Below are 21,326 nucleotides of genomic sequence, written 5' to 3' on the forward strand. Positions count from 1 at the left end.
CCAACGATTTATACAGCAAAATAATGACTATTAACACGGTTGCCCAAACTTTAGCATCCAACTGTATAATATAAATATAATAAACAAAAAAGTAATAGCACATAATTATAGACTGTAAGATGCTAGCAGGCTGGGCATACATGGAACACCACAACCAAGTGGCTGACATTGTATACAGGAACATCTGTGCCGAGTATGACGTGGAAGTGCTGAGGTCAAAATGGGACCTTGAGAATGACCAAGCCAAGATGCTGTGGGACTTCCAGATACAGACAAACTGGTGATGGCTAACCAACCAGACATTGTAGTGTTGGACAAGCAGAAGAAGACGGCTACAGTGATAGATGTAGTTTTACCTAATGACAGCAACATCAGGAAGAAGGAATATGAGAAGCTGGACAAGTACGAGGGGTCAGACAAGAGCTCGAGAGGATGTGGAGGGTGAAGATAACAGCGACCCCAGTGGTAATCGGAGTGCTCGGTGCAGTGACACGCAAGCTAGGCGAGTGGCTCCAGCAGATTCCAGGAACAACATCCAAGATCTCCGTCCAGAAGAGCGCAAGACCCTCAAGCTCCCAGACCTTTGCTAGAGGACCCAAGCTTGAACGATAGGCCCACCCACAGGGGTAAGAGGGGAATTTTTATGTAGAATTTAAATGCATACATTTTGATTACTCGATATTCTGTCCACATTTCAACAATGAAAACTAAATGTATTTATTTGATTAACTTTCAACTTCAAATTCTTTATTAACTAAAAAATGTTGACTACTTTCTTGGCCCACCACGGAACCCTCACTTTAGAAACCATGCATTTCCCCTACCCCAATCGGCGTTTCGAGGTACTATGATGGTAGGCTGAGAGTCACATGTTTCGATCAGCTGACTGTGAACAATAAAGGCATCAACACCCTCGCGCTCTGCATTGCAGTGCTCGCCCTTCTCCAGTCAGTCCTCTCCGACAACCAACACAAACACAAGGATCGGAAAACAGCGCAGTCATGCTGCTCCTAACTCTTCTTTTGGTGTCCTCAGGTAGTATTAACAGAAGTAGACAAATAATATGTGTGTGTGTGCGTTTTTAACACCATAGGTCACCTGATTTCGACAGATGTCGGTCTATAAAAACAAGCTTTTTGGTTGTGTAACTATGTGCGTTTTAACATCAATAGGCGGAAGCGTATACCGGGAATTATTTTTTATTTATTAATAAAGTAACCTGGGATTTTGTTTTCAGTATATAATATATAAATAATAATATTCTACAAGTTTTATCGACATATTTAAAGCGATGTCAAGTGAATCTTTAACCGCGTGACTTTGAAGTTTATTGTTTTACCGTTGGCCTTAGCTGTGCTAACTCAAGCTTTTCAGCTAATGCTAACTAGCTATTTCAGCTAACTAACGTTGCTACATCAGTTACCTAAAAATTGCGTTTACGTGTATAAATATGGTAGAACACTACAATAGAAAACCGATCAGTCAGTTAACTGTTGTAGACCCCTGTTTAGCCCAGGCTATGTACAGTAGCTGGTGCTTTGTTGACTACTGGTAATGTTGAAGGGGAAGTTTACGTTTGATCTGCTAAAGCAACACTTTCGTTTCACCCACACCGAAATGTTGAATTTGAAACTTTCTTTTCAGTCTTTGTTTCTTTTAGGGGATTTTGGAACGGGACCTATACTTGTGCTTCACTTTGAGTCGTGTTCATGGGTTTATCCTTATATTGTGATAAAACTGTGTCACCAATACCAACCGTTTATTTCTGCAATGAAACCAAATGTGCCATTTGGACTATGGACTATCATGACAGAAGCCTGGTTTCCTTACAGACCATTGGCAGGGCTGTTTTATTCACACACAGACTTCTTTGCTTTGTGTAGTTACTGCTTAGGTTTCACCCAGAAATCCAGGTGAAACTAACTTCAGTTTTTTACATCCACATTCCTGCATTAGCATTCCTACTCCCGCATGTCACATGTTTTGGGCTTAGTCATATTGTTTAACATGTGTCGTGTACTTTCTGCTGATAGTTGGTTGTTTGCATCACAAAAACCGTGTAGCCTGTCTCATTAAACAGGTTTATACCGCAGGTTACATGCTGATATTGCAAAATCCAATCTGAATCCTGCTTAAAGCCTGTTGTGCTTTACTGTGTCATGTGATCGTGATTACTCACCTCAAGTGTTTTTCTGTTGTTTTTCTTTCTTTCTTTTTTTTCCTTGGCTTTATAGAAACCCAAATGTAGGCTTTTAGGTCACACAGAATTTGTTGACTTACTGTAAAACTTTTTCTTGCCATAAAATGCAGAACAGGCCATTTCTACTGTTGTCTGCGTCAGAACAGCTTGTCATTTTGTATAAAAAGCATGTGACCCTGCATACACTGTAGCTGGTGATTGAAGGTTTGTTGGTTCAGCCTGTCCTTCGTTGCACATTCTTGGCTGTTATCACTCAAGTCTGCTCACTGGCCTTGAAATCCAATAATCAGTGAGTGTAAGCTTACTTTTAGTTTGTCACATTTTTCAAATGTAGGTTTTGTGACATGCAGATAGTTTGGATCTTCATTTCACAACCATTAATGGGCAAAACGGGAAACACTGCATGCAAAACATGCCTTCCTGCATCACTTTTTCACTTCAGCAAACATGAAGAACAGTAAAGGCTTCTTTTTTGCATTGAGCTATACACACAACCCCTCACCCACCTCCCCCGATTCCTACTTCTGCAATTGTGATGCACGAGTGAGCAATTGAATTTCCCTGATGTGGTCATGCCAGAGATAGACATGCTAATAGGGTTTTAGCCCCCCCCCCCTAATGTTAAACCTTAGCAAAGTATAGCTGGGTACCCACAATCCTCAGTGATTTGTAAATTATCTTGGTTTTAAGTGAGCTTTATTAGTATGGAGAGACAAGGGTGCTGTTACGAAACTAAATGTTAATTACAAATAAAAATACCACAATATCACTAAACTTCTTTTTAGAGTTAAAATTCTATGCTTCTAATTCATTGGACCTTGAGGTAAAGATTCAGAATCAGGATACTTTATTAATCCAGAAGGAAATTAGGGTTACAGCAGGCAGCACTCTAATGGCGCATGCGCACTTACAAAGGAACCTTCTGACCAACTTTACACAAACATCACATTGGGGAGACATGTCAGAAAGGTAGGCTGATAGGAAACAAACAACGAAAATACATAACATGAGGTGAGAGGAGGAGAAAAAAACTCCACTCAGACTTCGCTCCTAGGGAGGGGAACAGTTTGATAACAGAAAAAAAACCTCAGCACAAAAAGCACATGACTATCAATACACCATAGAAACACAAGACAAAAAACGACAACAAAAAACCCCTCACTACTTTCTGAAAAACCTCTTAGAACTCAGCCGACATGGTTAACAGCTGATCTTTTGCCTGTCGTCTTTACAGAGTTGTTTAAAATTAAATCTGCAGGGCAGTGTCTTATTGAAATCATACTTTCAGTTGAGGAAGTTGGCCTTGAATTTCCTTTCTGTGGTATGAAGAGTCCTGCTTGATAAAGTCATACTTTCTATTTTTGGTCTAACCGAGCTAGTTTAGCCTATTTTAAAACTTTAAACATAGTTGAAGTATAACCTAAAAGAAGAAAATGACAACTCTGAAAAACAAATGTATCGGTTTCCATTGCTGTCATATAAAGCAGTGGTGAACTTGCCGAGGAATATGGTTTTGTTATGCAATTGCTTTTTGATCTCTCTGTAACTGCTGCTTTAGATTTCTGCAGTGAATCTCTGTAAAGATGTAACCTATGTAAGTGGTGTCTGACACTGTTGCCTGTCAGAGGTTGTCCTAGTTTTATATTTGGTGTCATGGCTGACACCAAATATAATATATATTTATATTATAATATATTTCTTTTTTCTTTTTTTTTTGCCCCAGAGTCCCCACTCTTTATTGTAGTCATATTTTTATCCTCCCACCACAGAGGCAAATATATTTGTCCCTCAAGTTCTTCCACTTCTTTGTACATTCCCTCACGTCCATTCTGATAGCTAAAGTTATCTCCGTCCAGGAATTTGCTTACATTCGTGAGCACTCATGTTGCTACTATCATCAGTATTCCTTGGTTTGAGGTGATGATTTAACACAAAAGTATAAATTGTCCGTCAAAGCATGACTCTTTGTCGTCTTCACAGCGGTGGCAACTCCTCTGCTGGGCACTGAGCAGTGTGCTCGTGGCCCCCCCTACTGGTGTAACAATGTGAAAACTGCATCTCTGTGTGGAGCTGTGACTCACTGCCAGCAGAATGTGTGGAACAAGCCCCAGATGGTGAGTGACCTGTATATATTTTTTTAATTCCCCAAATGGCAAACTGTTCTGTTATGCTTTCTCCTACATTGAAATGTGTAGTTAGGCAAATATGAATTGTTTTTTTTTTTGTATTGGGAGCTTTGGTTTACTTAAAACATTTTTTTAGCAGCTTTTTATGTACACACTCAATTCTCTGGTTTCAGAAATCTGTGCCATGTGAGCTGTGTAAAGAGGTTCTGACTGTGGTTGGGCAAGTACTGAAGGAGAATGCCACTGAGGTAAGGCCAAAAGATCCACAACTTGTTTTTTTTCTTTTTTTTTTAATAAGAGTTTCCTGCAACCACACTAAGATTGAAACATTGATATTTGCATATTTCTGTGACTGCAGGCTGAGATCCTAGGGTACCTGGAGAAGGCCTGCCAGCTCATCCCTGATCAAGATTTGAGTAAAGAGTGCAAAGAGAGGGTGGATGACTACTTCCCCATTCTCATGGGAATCATCAAGGGAGAACTGGTGAGCTTCTTGAATCTGTTTGTGCAAGCTTTAACTTTAAATATAGGCGGCCATCTGGGCTTTTAGCATTTGGACAGAAAAAACATTCATTATTGAGTTTGCCTTAGAGTTATACTGTCATAAGGTTTACATTTTGAACCATATTGAATGCTTTCAAATATAACCCATAGATTCTTTTAAACGTCGTTTGCTTTGTCTGTGCATTTATCATTCTGCTCTTATTAAGACTGTAAGTAAATATCCCATCTGTTACTTCTTTCTTTCTAAAGGGAAACAGAAGTGGTTGTGTGACCAGAGTGCACCCAGCTTAAAAAGGCCTATTGATGGGGAAATGAGTTTTAAGTCTAAATGGGAACAGAGTAGTCATTGTGCAATACTAAACCCATGACTAGGAGCATTTAGTATAGTTGTCTTAACGCACACCTGCTACAGCATTCTTGGGGGGAAAAAGGAGACTCCATTTAGTATTTACTAAACCAGTAAATGGTTTAGTAAATACTACACAGGAAATGCAGACTTTTTTTTTTTTTTAAATTTAAGCGCGGTTGACTTAAATGATTTCACTTCTCTTTAGGCTAATGTGTGTGGGAAGCAAAGTGTTTTGGTCAAAGGGAGTTTAAAATGGGGAAGGTATTGAAAGTAATATGAAGTTGTGTTTATTAGGATGATCCTGGCGTGGTGTGTGGAGCCATGGGACTCTGTCAGTCACAGCAGGCAGCCCTGGCTAAGGTTCAGGCCCAGCAGCAGCTCTTGTCCAATGAAATACCTCAGGTTGACCTTTCCCAGCAAGTGTCTCCCTTCCTCTTCAATGTGCCCGGGCTCCTTTATCCTCTGGAGAACCCCAAAGAGGAGGCTCCCAAACAAGAGTCTCCAAAGCAGGTAAGCTTGAAATTTCCTCAACACCTGCTGTTAAGTGTACTCTTTATTTGGCACTGAAACTTGCCTGTCTTTCTTGTAGGAAACTGATACAGTGTGCCAGGACTGCATCAAACTACTGACTGATGCTCAGGCAGAGGCCAAAGCCAATTCTTCATTTATCGACTCTCTCATTGAGAATATTGAGAAGCAGTGTGATATGCTGGGGCCAGGCTTGGCTGACCAGGTAAATATCCCACGTGTGGGATATTTACACGTGGGATCCCACGTGTGGGTTTCTTCACCACACCCAGGAGGGAGAAAAACAAAGCTTTTCTAATACCTATACTTCTGTCTTTGCAGTGTAAGCAATATGTTAGCCAGTATGGAACCCTGGTTGTTCAGCAGCTCATGTCTATGGTGAGTCTTCTGGTTCCTTTTGATGATGTGCTTTAACCTTCTGTTTGACTTTTTGAAGCTACAATGTGGCTTTAATAGTTATTTCATTGTAGTACTTAAGCTTAGAAGCAAATGCAGCAAGACATTTTTGTAGAACAGCACCACCTGGTCTGCTGACTTAAACTTGGTCATGTTCGCTTGTGCTCTTTTCAAATTTTATCTTCTTACTTTGTTTGTTTTTCGCCTGTGTTCCTTTGTTACTTTTCTCCTCTCCATTCATGTCTTTTTGCTCTGTTTTCTCCTACTCTGGGTTTTGTATGCTGCTCCCCAGGAACAGGTAGGTCATTCTGTGTTCAGCCTGTAGCCTTTTAACCCTTAGCTCTTGAGACACGTGCGAATGATGGTCTAATTATACTTTTTTTGAACACTGGGCTTGTTTGGTTAATGACCTGACACTTTGGTGCCTGTTTGAACACTATGGAGTAGGGCCACAGTCAGAGCATGCAGTTTACTTGGTTCTTGTGATATGTGCCTAGGTTATGTTAGTTTACAGAATTAAGTCAGCTATGAGCTGCACCGGTCTTTCCTGGTTCTTCATGCTGCACGTGAAATGACAGTTTGTGTCACCATGAGTGTGTGTGTGTGTTGCAGTGTGTGTGTGCTGGTAAAACAAAGATGTAGTAGGTGTATGTGCATAAAAACTCCTGCATATTGCATGGTGGCAATGTGGAACTTTTATGCTTTCAGCATGAAATTTTACTTTTAAATTACTTACAAAAACAAAACAAACTTTGGCTTTTAATCCTGAGTAATTGTGTGGCTTTCTTCCTCAGCAACCCAGAGAAATCTGTGCCTTTGTTGGCTTTTGTACTGGAATGAAGAAATCCATTCCCATGATGACACTTCAGGCCGCTAAGACTGTGCCCGCCGCCAAGGTTTTCCCTGCCGCCAAGCTTTTCCCTGCCACTAAGGTAGACTCTGCTGCAGAAACGTCTGGCAAGGTATAGTATGTTGGATAGTGTACAGTGGTTAATCTTGATTTTTGTATTTGATATTTATTTTAGTTTAAAAAAAAAAGATAATTAAAGAATGGTTGTATAGCAGTATATTGCACATGCTAATGAGCCATACCCTGTGTCCAGCCCATGGTCCGTGTCCGTGATTCCCCAACCTGTACCGTCTGCGAGTATGTGATGAAACAGTTGGAGAGCATGTTGCAGCAACATTCTACAGAGGTGGGCTGTGTAACACTTAATATGTCCAGTATGATCATAAAAATAAGCTACAAACTGCTGCCAACATAATACTGGTGTGGTTTGCTCTGCTGACCGACTAACCTGTTTGTCCTGTGCAGGAGGAGATTATTCACGCTGTGGAGCAAGTGTGCTCAATCCTGCCCTCCTCTTTGAGTTCCCAGTGCAAAGATCTGATTGAGACATATGGTCAGGCTATCATTGATCTGCTTGTGCAGGAGGCTGATCCCAAAACTGTCTGCACAGTGCTGGGACTTTGCAGTGGTCAAGGACGTGCATATGTTGGTAAGTTCTTAGTCTTCAGAGCTTTAGCTAGCTGGAGCCTATCCTAGCTACCCTAAGGCAAGAGGCAGCGCTGGACAGATTGCCGGGCTGTTGCAGGGCTAAACATTTAAGCATTTAAATACATGGATGGATAATCACTCCTAAAACTGTTTCACAGTTGCACTTGACAAGCCCCGCTTTAAGGTCGGAGGCTACTGTGAGGTGTGTAAAGCTGCAGTCAGTTACATCGACGGCATCCTGGAGAAGAATGCAACAGAGGCTGAGATTGAGGAAGCTGTGAGAAAAGTATGCAACTTTCTGCCTGACTCTTACAAGACTGAGGTGAGTAGATGTGCTAATTAATCTTGTGGAACTCTTTTACCTGTCCTCATGTGACACCCTTACATTTTAACTGTGGTTTGTCAACAGTGTGACCAGTTGGTTCAACAGTATGAGCCAATTCTTGTCCAGCTGCTGCTCGAGATGCTTGACCCAGACTTTGTGTGCATGGTAAAAGGATTACTTATTTCAAAATGATAATAAAGTTAACTGGTAGTATGTTTCACTGGACTTTTAAAGGATTAAACCTTGAAATGGGAATGTTTTTAACTCCAAAAACCATACAGCTTACATTGAATGCTGAAATGTAAACATTTTTGGTCATTAGCAGTAAATGAGATTGTTATGGCTTAAACTGCATACCTGCAGCTTAGTTTTTAACATCTGAGGTTTATTTGCGTGTGTTCTAGAAATTGGGAGCCTGCCCTGGTGCTGCACACAGACTGCTGGGGACAGAGCAGTGCAGCTGGGGACCTTCATTCTGGTGCAAGAACATGGAGACCGCACAACAGTGCAATGTGAGTAGTTTGAAATTTGATTAAACATATTTTTGAGTTTCTTATTAACCATTTGGTGTCATAATGCCACTGGAACTGTGATTGTAAACTGTTTAAGCTCAACCTTACTCTAATACGTCTCTCCAACCACTTGTTTTTGTCTTTCAGGCCGTGGCTCATTGCCAACGCCATGTGTGGGTATAGAGGACGACCCATACAAACTGACCTGTAGGGAATTCAACAGAAATACTCTAGTGCTGCATCCCACTGTTCATTTTTGTGTTTAAATTAACTTTGATATTTTAAATGATGTTATGGTGGAAAGGGACTAGTGTTTTCTTCTTTTCCCCCTCCAACGAAGTATTGGATTAATGGGCAGGGAGTAATTACATGTATAGTGGCACACAATTGCTTCACTGTCTGCTTTTTCAAATTGGCATCGTTTGAGTTGCACTTGGTTTTTCTTACTGGGAGAGGTGAAAATAAGAACGAGAAGAATTTTCACATTTGCTTTCTCTATGGTAGTACTTTTTGCAAATACAAATGATTCAGTTCATTAGTTAATCTGTAAATTGGCAGTAATAAATTTCTCTGAAACATTTATATTTTGTAGAGAGATTCGTTGTTTTTATGAGCTGACACTGGAGGTTAATCAGAGTGTAATTTGAGTTCACTCTTTAACTGTTTGTAAATCTGTGTGCTTCTAATGCACTAAAAACTTCTCAGAATTAAATGTCTGCTTGAAACGCTGAGGTAATTGTTACAGTGCAAACTTTTTAACAAATAAAGCGATTCCCAATCTATTGTTTGTTTGTTTTTTTTCCCCTTGTATTGTGACTGGAATTTCCCTCAAACTTACTATGGTGAAAGGACTGGTTCTTATATAGCGCTTTTCTACTCAGCCTTAGCACCCAAATCTTCACACAGCATTCCTCATTTATACAAGTCCTTTACTTTTAATGCTTTCTAATGTTCACACTCCAGTGGATCCATCAAAGTGACATTTAGTATCTTGCCCAAGGAAATTTAGCATGCAGACTGGAGCAGCTAGGGATCGAAACTCCAACCTTCTGATTATTAGATGGTGTTGTGTGGACTGAACCTGTAAAAAGATGCTTACACATTTAATTGCTGAGATATCTTTAAGAATCCAATTTCAGTCTGTTTTTCTACATGATAAAAAATTGCTGCAGTAATAAATGGTTAAAATTAGTGGAGAACAGTTCTGGTAACCCAATGCCCAGACTATCCTGTACAGTAGAAAGTTTAATTCAAACCCCCACTAGGGACACATTGTTAAAAGCAAAATATCTTGTGGAAAAAACAAAACAGGAAAACCTGTCTCAGTGGAGGGAAAGTGTTTATTAGTAGGAAAAGGTGTAAAACTTGATAGCAATACAAATAAAGTCCAATATACACACCATCCAGTGGGTGTTTGAGTCTTTGCTGGGCCTATTCTTTGCTGCTGCACTCGATCAGCTCTGCTCTAAAGCTTTGTGTGCTGTCTGCTGCAACCTGAAAAAAATGCTAGAGACTCAGATTAAAGAAGCTGCGAGGAAAGTATGGAACTGTCTCTGACAAGACAATGGTGTACTTATTAAAAACTAATGATCCTCACAAATAAAACCTCTCCCAGAGCTTTATTTGTTGTCCATCAATACAGCCAGTAGTAATGTAGTACAGCAATACTGTGAGAAGGCAAACCACAGCATGTAGATTTTTTTTTAAAACTGTTCATCAAAACGTGTCGAGGTTTATAGCAGGTAGACAGGATCAAGCCACATGTTCGAAATCCTTTAACCAAGTATTTTCACCCAAAGCCTTATTTTTAAAAAAAGAGTAAATGTCATTTTTACAATTTACTGAGTACTCCAAAATTGTCATCTGATTTACAAATTACAATTTTAAAATCAGTTGTGATTGCAAATCACTTCATAAATGTAAACATATTAATGCGAGGTATAAAGAAATTAAGGCATGTTGGTCAAGTGAAAAGCTTATTGGCAACTCCCCCTGAGCAGATACCTGACTTTACTGGTGCATGCTGCAGTTCTGATTCACCTGAACATGACCAGGTTACTGTGTACCAGCCTGATCAGATATAGTGCACGATGAGCACAGACAATGCAGATCCAACAGCCAGTCCCAGAGCGAGAAAGAAAGACATGATCACTCCTGTGGCCTCTGCCAGCTCTCGATGTACCACCTTTGGGCCGTAGATCATTGGCAGTGTGCCTAAGTAGCCATTAGAGAGACCCAGCAGGGAGTTAAAGAGCACCGGATACGCATCATGATTGAACACTACCGTAAGGAGGTGATCCCTTGGCTGGTAGTTACAGAGCATGAGGAGTGGTACCATAACGGAGCGACACAGCACCAGCACAGGCAGGACTTTACTTGTGGGACCAGGGACCTGCAGCCAGGCTGTGGCCATCCTGCCAAATAAATCTGCTACGTTGTACAGGAGGAAACAGCTAAGAGGCACAAAGTAAGCGGTTGTCCAGGGGCTGCCACTATCCTTGTTAACAGACTGTATTCCTGAGGATACAGCAGGGAATACCATGATGGAGACAGAAAAGACATAGAAGACACTCAGTCCGAGCAGCCAAATCTTCCTAAGGATGGGTCGCAGAGGTGGGGTTTTGTTTCCAGCACCTTCATCCTCGCTCATCCCACCTGGACTACTGCATGCCATGTAGTGTCTAAAGCATAAAAATGGTGAATTGGAACAGGTTTGTTATTATTATTGATTTATAGTTGCTTCATCATTAAATACATTTATTTCACATGCATTTAATGCATTAACTAAAAATACAATATGGACAAAATGACAGTCAGGTTAATTTAATAATTGTTTTGAGGGGTTTTTAAACCCACCCTGTGTATGACACGAACACTGGTTCAGGTGAAATCACAAATAATGATATAAACTACACAAAAGCACATTTGTACGTTCAAAATACAGATGTGGTTGGTGGTGTATTTAACCACATGGAAACCAGAACTACTGACCTTGAATATGCCAGCCTGGGCAACAGCAAATATGTGATGATGCAAAGCAGAATGAAGACATCCGCCGTGAGGAAATAGACCAGAGCGCTGTTTGTCACATCCTTAGCTATGGCTAGGTCCGCTATTGAGGCTAAAGCACTCAGTGTACCTCCCATAGCCTGACCTGAAGCAGAAAAGGAGCTTGGTTTAAGTATTGTGCAGTAGATAAAAGTCTTGCATTGTTGCCTCTTTAAATTGATTGTTTGTTTGTTTTCTTTTTAAATGTTATAAGCTTTATTAGAAAGCAGGTTGAAAGGAAATGAGAAAGAGAGGCAGTGATCCAGCATCCCAGCATCCCAAATTCTTAATCTTTACTATAAGATGCTATGCTAGGAGACTTCAACAGAGCCAACATGAAGAAGGTTCTCTCCAAATACTATCAGCACATCTCCTTCCCCACAAGAGGTGATCAAACATTGGACCATTGTTACACTCCATTCAAAAAGTGCTACAAACCCCTCCCCTGCCCAGATTTTGGTAAGGCAGACCATTGTTCCATACTGCTGCTGCCTGCATACAGACAAAGACTGAAACAGGAAAAACCAGCTTCCAGGGTTATTTACAAATGGGACAGTGAGGCTGAGGAGGTCCTGCAGGACTGCTTTGAGACAACTGACTGGCAGATATTTGTGGATGCAGCTGACGGCAACATCAATGAACTCACAGACTCTGTCATTGGATATATTGGAAAGTGCATGGATGATACCATCACAAAAACCACTGTCCGCATATATCCAAATCAGAAACCCTGGGTAAATAAAGATGTTCGCGCCAAGCTAAAAGTACGGACCTCTGCCTTTGACTCCGGGGATGCTGATGCATATAAAGCAGCCAGGTACGACCTCTGAAAGTCCATAAAAAAGGCCAGAAAGGACTACAGGAACAAAATGGAGTCCAGCTACCACAGCTTTGACACCAGGCGACTGGTAGCTGCATCACTGACTACAAGAAGGACAACACAGGCAGTGTTCAGCCCACTGCATCTCTCGCAGATGAGCTTAACAACTTCTATGCTCGTTTTGACGCAGACAACAGAGAGCAGATCCTCTACCCTCAGGAGGACAGTGAGGCTGCAACTTTAACTCTGAAAACAGAAGCAGTGAGATGGACTTTTAAAAAGGTCAATCTTCACAAAGCTCCAGGACCGGACGGCATCCCAGGCCGGCTACTCAGAGTGTGTGCAGACGAGCTGGCAGAGGTGTTCACCAACATCTTCAACCTCTCCCTGAGGCAGTCAGTGGTCCCCACGTCCCTCAAAGCATCCACCATCATTCCCGTTCCCAGAAAATCAGTGGTCTCCTGTCTGAATGACTACCGTCCTGTTGCACTGACATCAGTCATCATGAAGTGCCTGGAGCGGCTGGTCAAAGGTCACATCTGCTCCTCCCTCCCTGACACACTGGACCCTCTTCAGTTTGCCTATCGGACAAACAGAGCCACAGAGGATGCCATCGCCCTGGCAACGCACACCACCCTCACTCACCTGGAAAAAGGGAATACATATGCAAGGATGCTCTTCATCGACTACAGCTCGGCATTTAACACCATCATCCCCTCAAAACTTGCCACGAAGCTCGTCGACCTTGGGCTGGGAACACCAACCTGCAGATGGATTCTAAACTTCCTCACAAACAGGCCCCAGGTGGTGAGAGTTGGTAAGCACACCTCCTCATCACTCATCTTAAACACAGGTACGCCACAGGGTTGTGTGCTTAGCCCCCTCCTATATTCCCTGTTCACACACGACTGTGTTGCTAAACACGAGTCCAACATCATCATCAAGTTTGCGGATGACACAACCATCATAGGCCTCATCACAGACAACGATGAGACGGCCTATAGAGAGGAGGTGATGGCACTGTACGAGTGGTGTCTGGAAAATAACCTGACTCTCAACATCAGCAAAACTAGAGAAATGATAGTGGACTACCGGAAACGGCAAGTCAGGGAACACCAGCCCATCCACATCAACGGTGTCAAGGTCGAAAGGGTCAGCAGCTTCAAATTCCTTGGAGTCAACATCACAAGGACTTCTCCTGGACCCTTCACACAGACACTGCTATCAGGAAAGCTCGCCAGCGGCTTTACTTCCTGAGGAGGCTGAGGAAGTTTGGCACGAACGCCAACGTCACCTCAAATTTCTAAAGGTGTGCAATCGAGAGCTTGCTGACGAGCTGCATTACAGTTTGGTACGGAAGCTGCTCTGCCAGCAGGCGTAAATCACTACAGAGGGTGGTGAAGGCAGCAGAGCACATCACTGGCACAAGGCTTCCTGCCATTCAGGACATTTATCTCCAGCGATGCCTCCGTAAAGCACACAGCATCATCAAGGACCAGAGCCACCCAGCACATCAGCTGTTCTCCTTGTTACCGTTACAGGAGTCTGTCTGCTCGGACTACAAGACTTAAAAAACAGTTTTTACCACCAAGCCATACGACACCTCAACACTTAAACAAACACAACACAGTCCACAGGACGCACTCAGAAGCTACCCTGCAGCTTCACAAGTACTCTGTTTAATCTGCACTGGTCACTCCACTTTATTGTTAAGTGTTAAGTGCAATATTGTAATTTTCTGCTGCTCATTCCTGTGCAATATCCCATCTGCCCTCCCGTCATATTTCTTTTCAAGATTCTTATTTAATCACTAGTGTATATATATTTATATTTATAGATACATATATATTTAGTCATCTTTTCTCTTTTACCACATCTCTCTAATATTTTGCTCTTTACTATTTTTCTATTTATTTATTTTTATTATATTATATTTTCTTCTACTGTACCATGCTGCTGAGTGACTGCTGCTCGTCAAACACATTTCATTGCAATGTTGACCCTGTGCTAACTTGCATATGACAAATAAAACTGAAACTATACTCGTACAATGTGACGTAAGAAGTTACTACATACAGTGAAATCATCTTCATGAAGCAGCACATAATCAGGATTTGAAAACATGAGAAAATATTTGTGAGCGTGCACTTTAATAAAAGCCACCAGTGTCAACAAAAGACATCTCTAACTTGACTTGAATAAGATCTCTACCTGATATGAGGGCCTGAGAGATCCTCATGGGAAAGTGGCCACTGATCCCGAAAATGCTACCATAGAAGATGTTGGAGGCTCCGCTGACTACGGCCACACTGACCAGTGTGACGACTAAGAATCCCATCCTGTGGTTTGACGTGTCCACCTTCACCAGTGCTGTGGTCACCGCGAACACAAACAGGATCACAAACAGCGATGATAGGATTCGAATTCTTGAAGACACCCTATGCACACAAACACATACTGGGATTAGGCAGAAAGATCTTTGAGCTCTGTTAACATAATTGGGTTTACAAAAGTAAACATGGATGTCAAATCAGCTTTTACATTTTCCTTCATATAGCGCTCTAACAGCCCAGTCTTTAAGCTCTTTGGAGCATATATGACACTTATATGTTTCAGATCAACAAAATTTTAATATTCGTCCAAAGATAATCAAAGAAGATCCATAATACAGTTTGTAAATGATTATTATATTAATTAAAGGAAAATAACATAAACAAAAAAAAAAAAAAACTTAATTGCTAGTGTGTTTCGGCTCAATGTCCTGCTACATAACTCAAGTGAGCCTGAGCTTCAGGACTGAACTAATTACTGGACATTTTCCAGTTACAGGTAGAGAGACAAATTCATGGTCTCAACAATTACAACAAACTGTCCAGGTTCTAAAGCAACCAGAGACCATCACATTACACTGTTTGACTGTTGATATGTTGTTATTTTCATGAAATGCTGTGTTAGTTTAATGTCAGATGTAGCGGGACTGAAACCTTCCAAAAAGTTCAACTTTTGTCTAGTTAGTTCACAGAAAGATTTCAAGATGTTTTTTGGCAAAATGTGAGACGGGCCTTCGTGTTGTTTTTGGCCAGCAGTGGTTTCCTCCTTGGTCAAGTGATGCATCGCCCTGAGAAACTGTGTAGGGGTTGAAATGAAACGAGAATGTAAAAACTAATATTGGTGATCTGAAACATGTCAATGTGATGAATATGCCAAAAAAAACAAACAAAACACCAACAACCAAAAACCCCCAAGAAATCAGGAAGGGAAAAATGCTTTTCCACAGCACTGTAACTGTTTTCAAGTTCATGAGCAGGAGAAACCATCAGAGTTGGAAGTAAACGACAAAGAGAACAAGGGAGAAAGGCAACTTCACTTGACCAGATTTCACCCCAAATTTGAGGTTCTCTCAAAAAGGCCCCATTTATCAGAACCCATCCACAAGGCTACCATGGTAAAACCCTCTGGTCAAGTGACCCATCTCCCTGAGAAATGTGCGTAGAGGCTGAATTGTACTGGCTGGCAAGAGCACAGAGTCATCCAAAGTGATGCAAAAGTCACATGTATCCTCATTTGACCGTTCACAATGGGTTTACTTTTTTTTTTTCTTTTGTTGTGTTGTTTAAACATGCTATAAACTATTACGCACACACGCAGTCTGGCCTAATGTGACACAGCTAGCCTTTAATTATCCACCCAATAATAAACACAGCTGAACAAAAATCCAGAGAGAGGGTGAAGAGACACACTAGATCAAATGTTCTAACAGAAATTAGATCACCTCTGCCCTGTCCTTTAAGAACCTAGACAGGACAAATGTGACATTGTACCGTCCAATCATCCAGTAACCGAACAGCAAGGCTGAACTGTGAAAGACAGAAAACTCTCAGAGAGGACTGACCTGTGTGTGTGTATGGGGAGCTAACCTGTTAACGAAAACGTAGTTGAGGATCAGACACAACACAGAGGGCACAGTGGAGGCCAAGGACAGATAACTTTCAAAGTAATCCTGTGAACAGAGAGATAAAAGAAAATATTTTTGCTCAGTATTCACTTGAATAAAAGCAGAGAGTTATGTATGCATATGGCATCTGACACACGAAAGAAAAAGGAAGTGAAAGGGGAGGGTGAAACGAATAAATAAATCTGTAATAGCCATTTCCTCCAAGTCTAAGCAAGTGTTTATCTTGCAAAATCAAAAATTAATCAAGACTTAATGGCAGTTTGCTTTATGTTTTTCTTACACATTAATGCATACAAGTGTCACCATGAGCGAGAACAAATGAACAAATTCCACAATGCCTGGGAGCAAGCTGCAATCGATTTCAATGAGATGCAAAAAGACAGCAAGTCATATGATCCCAGACGGGGTTGCAACAGCTTCATGTCACAAGCATGCAGAATTGCCCAGATGCGCTTCTTCCTGTGAAAAACATGCATATCACGCTGCGTTAAGCACTCACACTGAGGTCTGAATGCTGCTCCTCGTTGCCGCTGTGATGAGTGTCGTTGCTAAGTTTATAGAGCCAGTAGTGTTTAGCTGTTATGAAGAAGTTCCAAGGCAGCAGGGATCCAATGCCCATCAGAAAGAAAATGATGTACACCAAATAGTACGAGTCCTCTGGACTGTAGCGCACAGCCAAAGGTGGTGGGGAATTTGGGGGAAGAAGAGACGCAGAGAGGCTATGGTCTTCGCTCTCTTCGTCTTCCTCATCAGATTCATCATGGTTACCAAGTGCATTAGAAAGATATGATGAGTTAAGACTGGGGTGCACAGGTCCTGTACCGTCCATTTCCACAGACTGCGTGCCGGACACTCACAAAGCGAAGGTTGCAAAAGTGAAGAGCACTAAGGCAGGAAGTTTTAAACAGAAAGCTGTGGAGGAGGAGAAGAAGAAAAATATGAGAACAAAACAAGTTCACCGAGGAACTGACATTATATTGTTATAACATATATATACATGCTTACTTTTATTAGAACTTGTCCACAGATGGGAAAAGACAACCACGTTTGCTCGGAGCCCATAATCTGGAGAGGTCACTGACGCTGACAGAAATTCCGGTGAATCAGCCACCTGACATGATCAATTTCATTCAGTGTTGGAGGTGGTCTTGCATCTTCCACATCTGTTTCTTTATAATATGTAAGAAATAAAAACATATATAAGTATATTTTGTCACCACAGTACGGTAGGTAAACATTCACAGTAAATAGACATCGTGACCTGCTGTGGACTGTCAAAGGAGACCAATGTCATTTCTTAATGGGCCACTGCAACTACGGATTTGAACCCACAACTAAATGCTCCATCAGAAGGAAAAGTCAGCATTTATGTCAATTATCATATTAGGGCATGTTCTTGTTGAACCATAATACTGGCTTTCGGCAATTTTATAAAGCGTCTCCACTCTTTCTTAAAAAGTAAAGTATCACATGAAAGACGCTAAAAATAAGTGGCAAGTGATGCGAGCAGCACCGCTCATGAGACCAGAACAGACGGCTGCCTGGAGTGTTTGAACACCGCAGGCAGGAACAGACAAACGAAACAAAGCAGGTTCAAACTAGCACGGCTTTATCACGTCAAAAAGCAGGTCATTAAAGGCGACTGACGTGAAAGGACATAGCTGACTTTGCATCTTAAAATCGTGATGTGCTGATGAGGAACAAATATTCACGTGATGCTTACGCACGAAAAAGCAATAGTAACAGTAAGTAAAAACAGCTTCTTTTAACAAAGTATGCTGCTAGCAGCAGTTTTTACGACTCCCGGTGTTCATTGTAAAATTATTCAGCTCTTTTGTTGGCACTCTTCATTTTAAGGGTCGTTAATGGCGAAAAGCTGTCTTTTATTCGTTAACGCTTACACATGACCTAACAATAGATGCTAGCTAAGTGCAAAAAGAAACGTGAGCAACCTTCTCGACCCATACAAACTGTAGCTCAAGTAAAAATATTTTAAATGTACCTTTCTCTGTGGACTCCTTCGCTGTTGCTTCTGCCTTTCCTTGGCGCTTAATGGACCGCCTCAAAAACTCTGGTCAGCTGACCAGGGCTGACAACAACAGCAACATCATTTCCGGTGTCTTCAAAGTTAAATCCGTAAATATTTAAAACGATCACTAGCTGATTCAAACCATATTATTTTACAAAGTGGCAAAATAAAATATCGCCGAGTTACGCTTATATGTATAAAACTCGGAGGCATTTCAAAATATGTTTGAAAAGGATTTCCTGCGCAGACCAACTGTGTGGGGTGATGGAGCACCTCTTCAACCTGATCCTGAGGCTGGGGAGAGTCCCACATCTCTGGAAAACATCCTGTGTTGTACCAGTGCCAAAGACTTCACGCCCCAAGGACCTCAACAGCTATAGAGATTGACAGACCACGTGACTTTCGCGCATTGCTTTGTGGGTACCCGTGACAACAGAATCAAAACACTGCATCAAGCGCTAGTATTTCCAGCACCGATAATCATTAATTCTGCGGTTTTAATCCATATTTGCATTTTATTTGCCCCCAAAACAGTTATGTACAAAACAAAAAGACAAAGACTTCACGCCCCAAGGACCTCAACAGCCGGCCGGTGGCTCTGACATCCCACCTGATGAAGACCCTGGAGCGGCTGTTCCTGACTCGGCGCCTGGTGAGCTCATCACTGAATCCACTTCAGTTTGCCTACCAGCCTGGCATTGGAGCTTTCGCAGGTCTTTCCTCCCTACTGCTGTCAGACTCCACAACAAAGCCTTCAACTGATCAAACACACACATCCACACATGTGCAATAACACTAAGTGCAATACTCTTTCTGGCATCGTTGCATTATACTCATATTGTATATAGCATTTGTATTCTATTCTATTCTATTCTATATAGTATTTTATTTTATTCTATCCTATTGTGTACAGCATCTTATTGATATCTTATTCTAGTGATTTTCTCTTTTTATGCAACTCTTCACTGTCCACTGCTGTAACAAAACAAATTTCCCAAGCATGGGACTAATAAAGGTTATCTTATCTTATCTTATCTTATCTTAAAATGGGTTGTAGGGAAGGAAAAACCGGAAGTCAAACACTTTCCGCTACAGCCTTCTTAAATGAAAAGCGCGGGTTTATGTAATGAAATACTGAAAACAAATGTCTCATGTTCACAAATTTTCAGACACAGTGAACACTGCTGTTACGTGATCCTTGCTGTTAATAGGTTTCATTTTGTTTTTGAGAAAGTGCAGCAATTTCTATGTGAAAAATGTTTGAATTGTGCAAAAAGAGAAGAGAGTTTACTATGTAGAGCCATCTCTATATGGAGCGTGCATTGCTGTGTGTTACTAATGTAGAGCAAAAAATATTTTAACAAGTGACCCAAAAACAGTTTTCTTTGCAGACAAATCCTTTACAAATATTTTAAATATGCATACTGCTATGAAACCTATAATGATGGGAATTATTTAAATTGGATTTGATCTAACAATTGTGTTTAGTTTCTGAGATATATATCTATAGAATACAGCCATGGTGAAAGAGTAATGCAGTGTAGTGATTAATTTGTGCCGCTTCTTTAATCAAACTAACAAATTATAATGTAATACAATATGTAGATCTCAGTTGTAAAGTCATCTTTCCTTGCTGATGTAAAAGTGTCAGTTATGTCTATATGTGACGGGAGTACATTTTCAAACTTTTCTTGATATTGTTTTCTCTGTTGCAAAAAAGGAGTCATGTTAAATATTGTGGCTTTGTGCATATATCACATTTATTACTCCAATAAAATAAATGCATAAAAAATAATGCTTAAATCATTAGCCCATATTTGCCAGGAGAGGGCACTGTAGAACAACATATCCACAGGTCTCGTCGTGTACCTCTCTTGTATAGAAGAATTCCAACACCTGTAAGAAGAAAAACACCAGCAAAACAGGGAGGAGAAGCAGCGATTTATTGAAACGTGCACAAACATAAATGATATAAGGAAAAACACACAGTAAGGTAGGCTTCTAACAAGTTTGAAAGTTAATATTTGGTGTGATCACCTTTATTCTTCAACACAGCCTGAAATCTTTTAGTAAAGCTTTTTTGTAATTTCTTTAAATAGTCGTCAGGAATAGTTCTTCCGGCTTCTTGAAGAATATTCAAAGCTCTTCTTAGTATGTTCGCTGCCTTTTGTTTGTTCCCTGTGAAGATGATCATACACGGCTTCAATCATTTTTATGTTCAGGCTCCAATCCATGACTGATCGTGTTCCACTGTGCGTTTTTCCGTCCAGGTATTCTTTCACTGTACCGGAATTCTATTTGGGATCACTGTCATACTATAAAAATGAATCCACAGTCAATCAGATGCTTTACAGACACGTGATGGATCAAAATCTTTTCTGCGTTCATAATTCCATGACTTTTAACAAGCCCCACAACACCACTGGTGGAAATGTAGCCTCAAACCACGGCAGAGCCTCCACTCTGTTTTACAGATGGCTTTAGATACTCTGTTGTACTTGTCTCCTGACCTTTTCCATACATATTGATAATAATTTGAGCAGTTACCACAGACTTTTAGCACAGTTCTTGTGTAATTTGGCATACCTCAGTCTTTTTCTTGACAGCCACCCATCCACTGAGACCATTTCTGATGAAGCTTTAGTGACCAGTAGATGGATCAACTGAGTGGTCAGATATATCTCTCAGGTCCTGCGTCAGGTCTTTGCCGGATCTTTTTTGATATGTATTCAGTTCATTACTTTCAGATACTATTCATCTGCTGTAGAGAATGTTTATTTGTTTTGTTTAGATTTTCTTTTTGTCTTCCACTTGTTCAGTTCCCTTAAATTCTTTTAAGGACACAGCGCACACCATGCTGAGATATGGCGAGGCTTAACAAATTAAACCAAAACATTACCGTATGGGTTGCAAATGAGTGAAAAAGCAGCTGATGTCACACAGCCTGTTGCTCAAGATCACTTTAACTTTACTTTAATAATGACAAGAAAGTCTGGCTCCTTGGAAGCAAAATAAAAATAAATGATGGACGGCTGG

The 21,326-nt window shown here is 41.0% G+C and overlaps 2 protein-coding genes across 3 annotated transcripts; one reads left to right on the forward strand and one right to left on the reverse strand.

Moving 5' to 3' along the window:
- The first annotated feature begins 879 nt into the window (after positions 1–879).
- On the forward strand, positions 880–9,220 carry psap (prosaposin). The gene is made up of 14 exons (XM_006800841.3): positions 880–1,035; positions 4,181–4,314; positions 4,500–4,574; positions 4,685–4,810; positions 5,474–5,689; positions 5,769–5,912; positions 6,029–6,085; positions 6,898–7,065; positions 7,207–7,299; positions 7,419–7,602; positions 7,760–7,923; positions 8,011–8,091; positions 8,331–8,438; positions 8,586–9,220. The coding sequence occupies exons 1-14, from the start codon at positions 1,002–1,004 to the stop codon at positions 8,619–8,621; spliced, it is 1,620 nt and encodes a 539-aa protein (XP_006800904.2). The 5' UTR covers positions 880–1,001; the 3' UTR covers positions 8,622–9,220.
- Positions 9,221–10,038: 818 nt separating this feature from the next.
- slc29a3 (solute carrier family 29 member 3) lies at positions 10,039–18,672 on the reverse strand. Of its 2 annotated transcripts, none has more exons than XM_006800843.3 (7): positions 18,264–18,672; positions 17,267–17,372; positions 16,761–17,173; positions 16,224–16,306; positions 14,518–14,744; positions 11,430–11,592; positions 10,039–11,119 (listed from the first exon to the last, which is right to left on the reverse strand). In XM_006800843.3, the coding sequence occupies exons 3-7, from the start codon at positions 17,088–17,090 to the stop codon at positions 10,513–10,515; spliced, it is 1,410 nt and encodes a 469-aa protein (XP_006800906.1). In that variant the 5' UTR covers positions 17,091–17,173; positions 17,267–17,372; positions 18,264–18,672; the 3' UTR covers positions 10,039–10,512. The 2 variants fall into 2 exon arrangements, with proteins under 2 accessions (XP_006800906.1, XP_006800905.1); XM_006800842.3 differs by having other exon boundaries at positions 17,267–17,430.
- Between the last annotated feature and the right edge of the window lie 2,654 nt (positions 18,673–21,326).

Source organism: Neolamprologus brichardi, chromosome 13 (assembly GCF_056152115.1).
Source record: "Neolamprologus brichardi isolate AB-2024 chromosome 13, ASM5615211v1, whole genome shotgun sequence".
NCBI classification, from domain to species: domain Eukaryota; kingdom Metazoa; phylum Chordata; class Actinopteri; order Cichliformes; family Cichlidae; genus Neolamprologus; species Neolamprologus brichardi.

Bases quoted from the DNA above. Each gene is read 5' to 3' on its own strand.
- psap (XM_006800841.3), top strand. From the start codon at position 1,002: ATGCTGCTCCTAACTCTTCTTTTGGTGTCCTCAG. The intron at 4,315-4,499 runs GTGAGTGACCTG...CTCTGGTTTCAG, and splicing joins TGTGGAACAAGCCCCAGATG to AAATCTGTGCCATGTGAGCT. The intron at 8,439-8,585 runs GTGAGTAGTTTG...TTTGTCTTTCAG, and splicing joins AGACCGCACAACAGTGCAAT to GCCGTGGCTCATTGCCAACG.
- slc29a3 (XM_006800843.3), bottom strand. From the start codon at position 17,090: ATGGACGGTACAGGACCTGTGCACCCCAGTCTTAACTCATCATATCTT. The intron at 14,745-16,223 runs GTTAGCTCCCCA...TTGTGTGCATAG, and splicing joins AACTACGTTTTCGTTAACAG to GGTGTCTTCAAGAATTCGAA. The intron at 11,120-11,429 runs GTCAGTAGTTCT...TTTATGCTTTAG, and splicing joins CCCAGGCTGGCATATTCAAG to ACACTACATGGCATGCAGTA.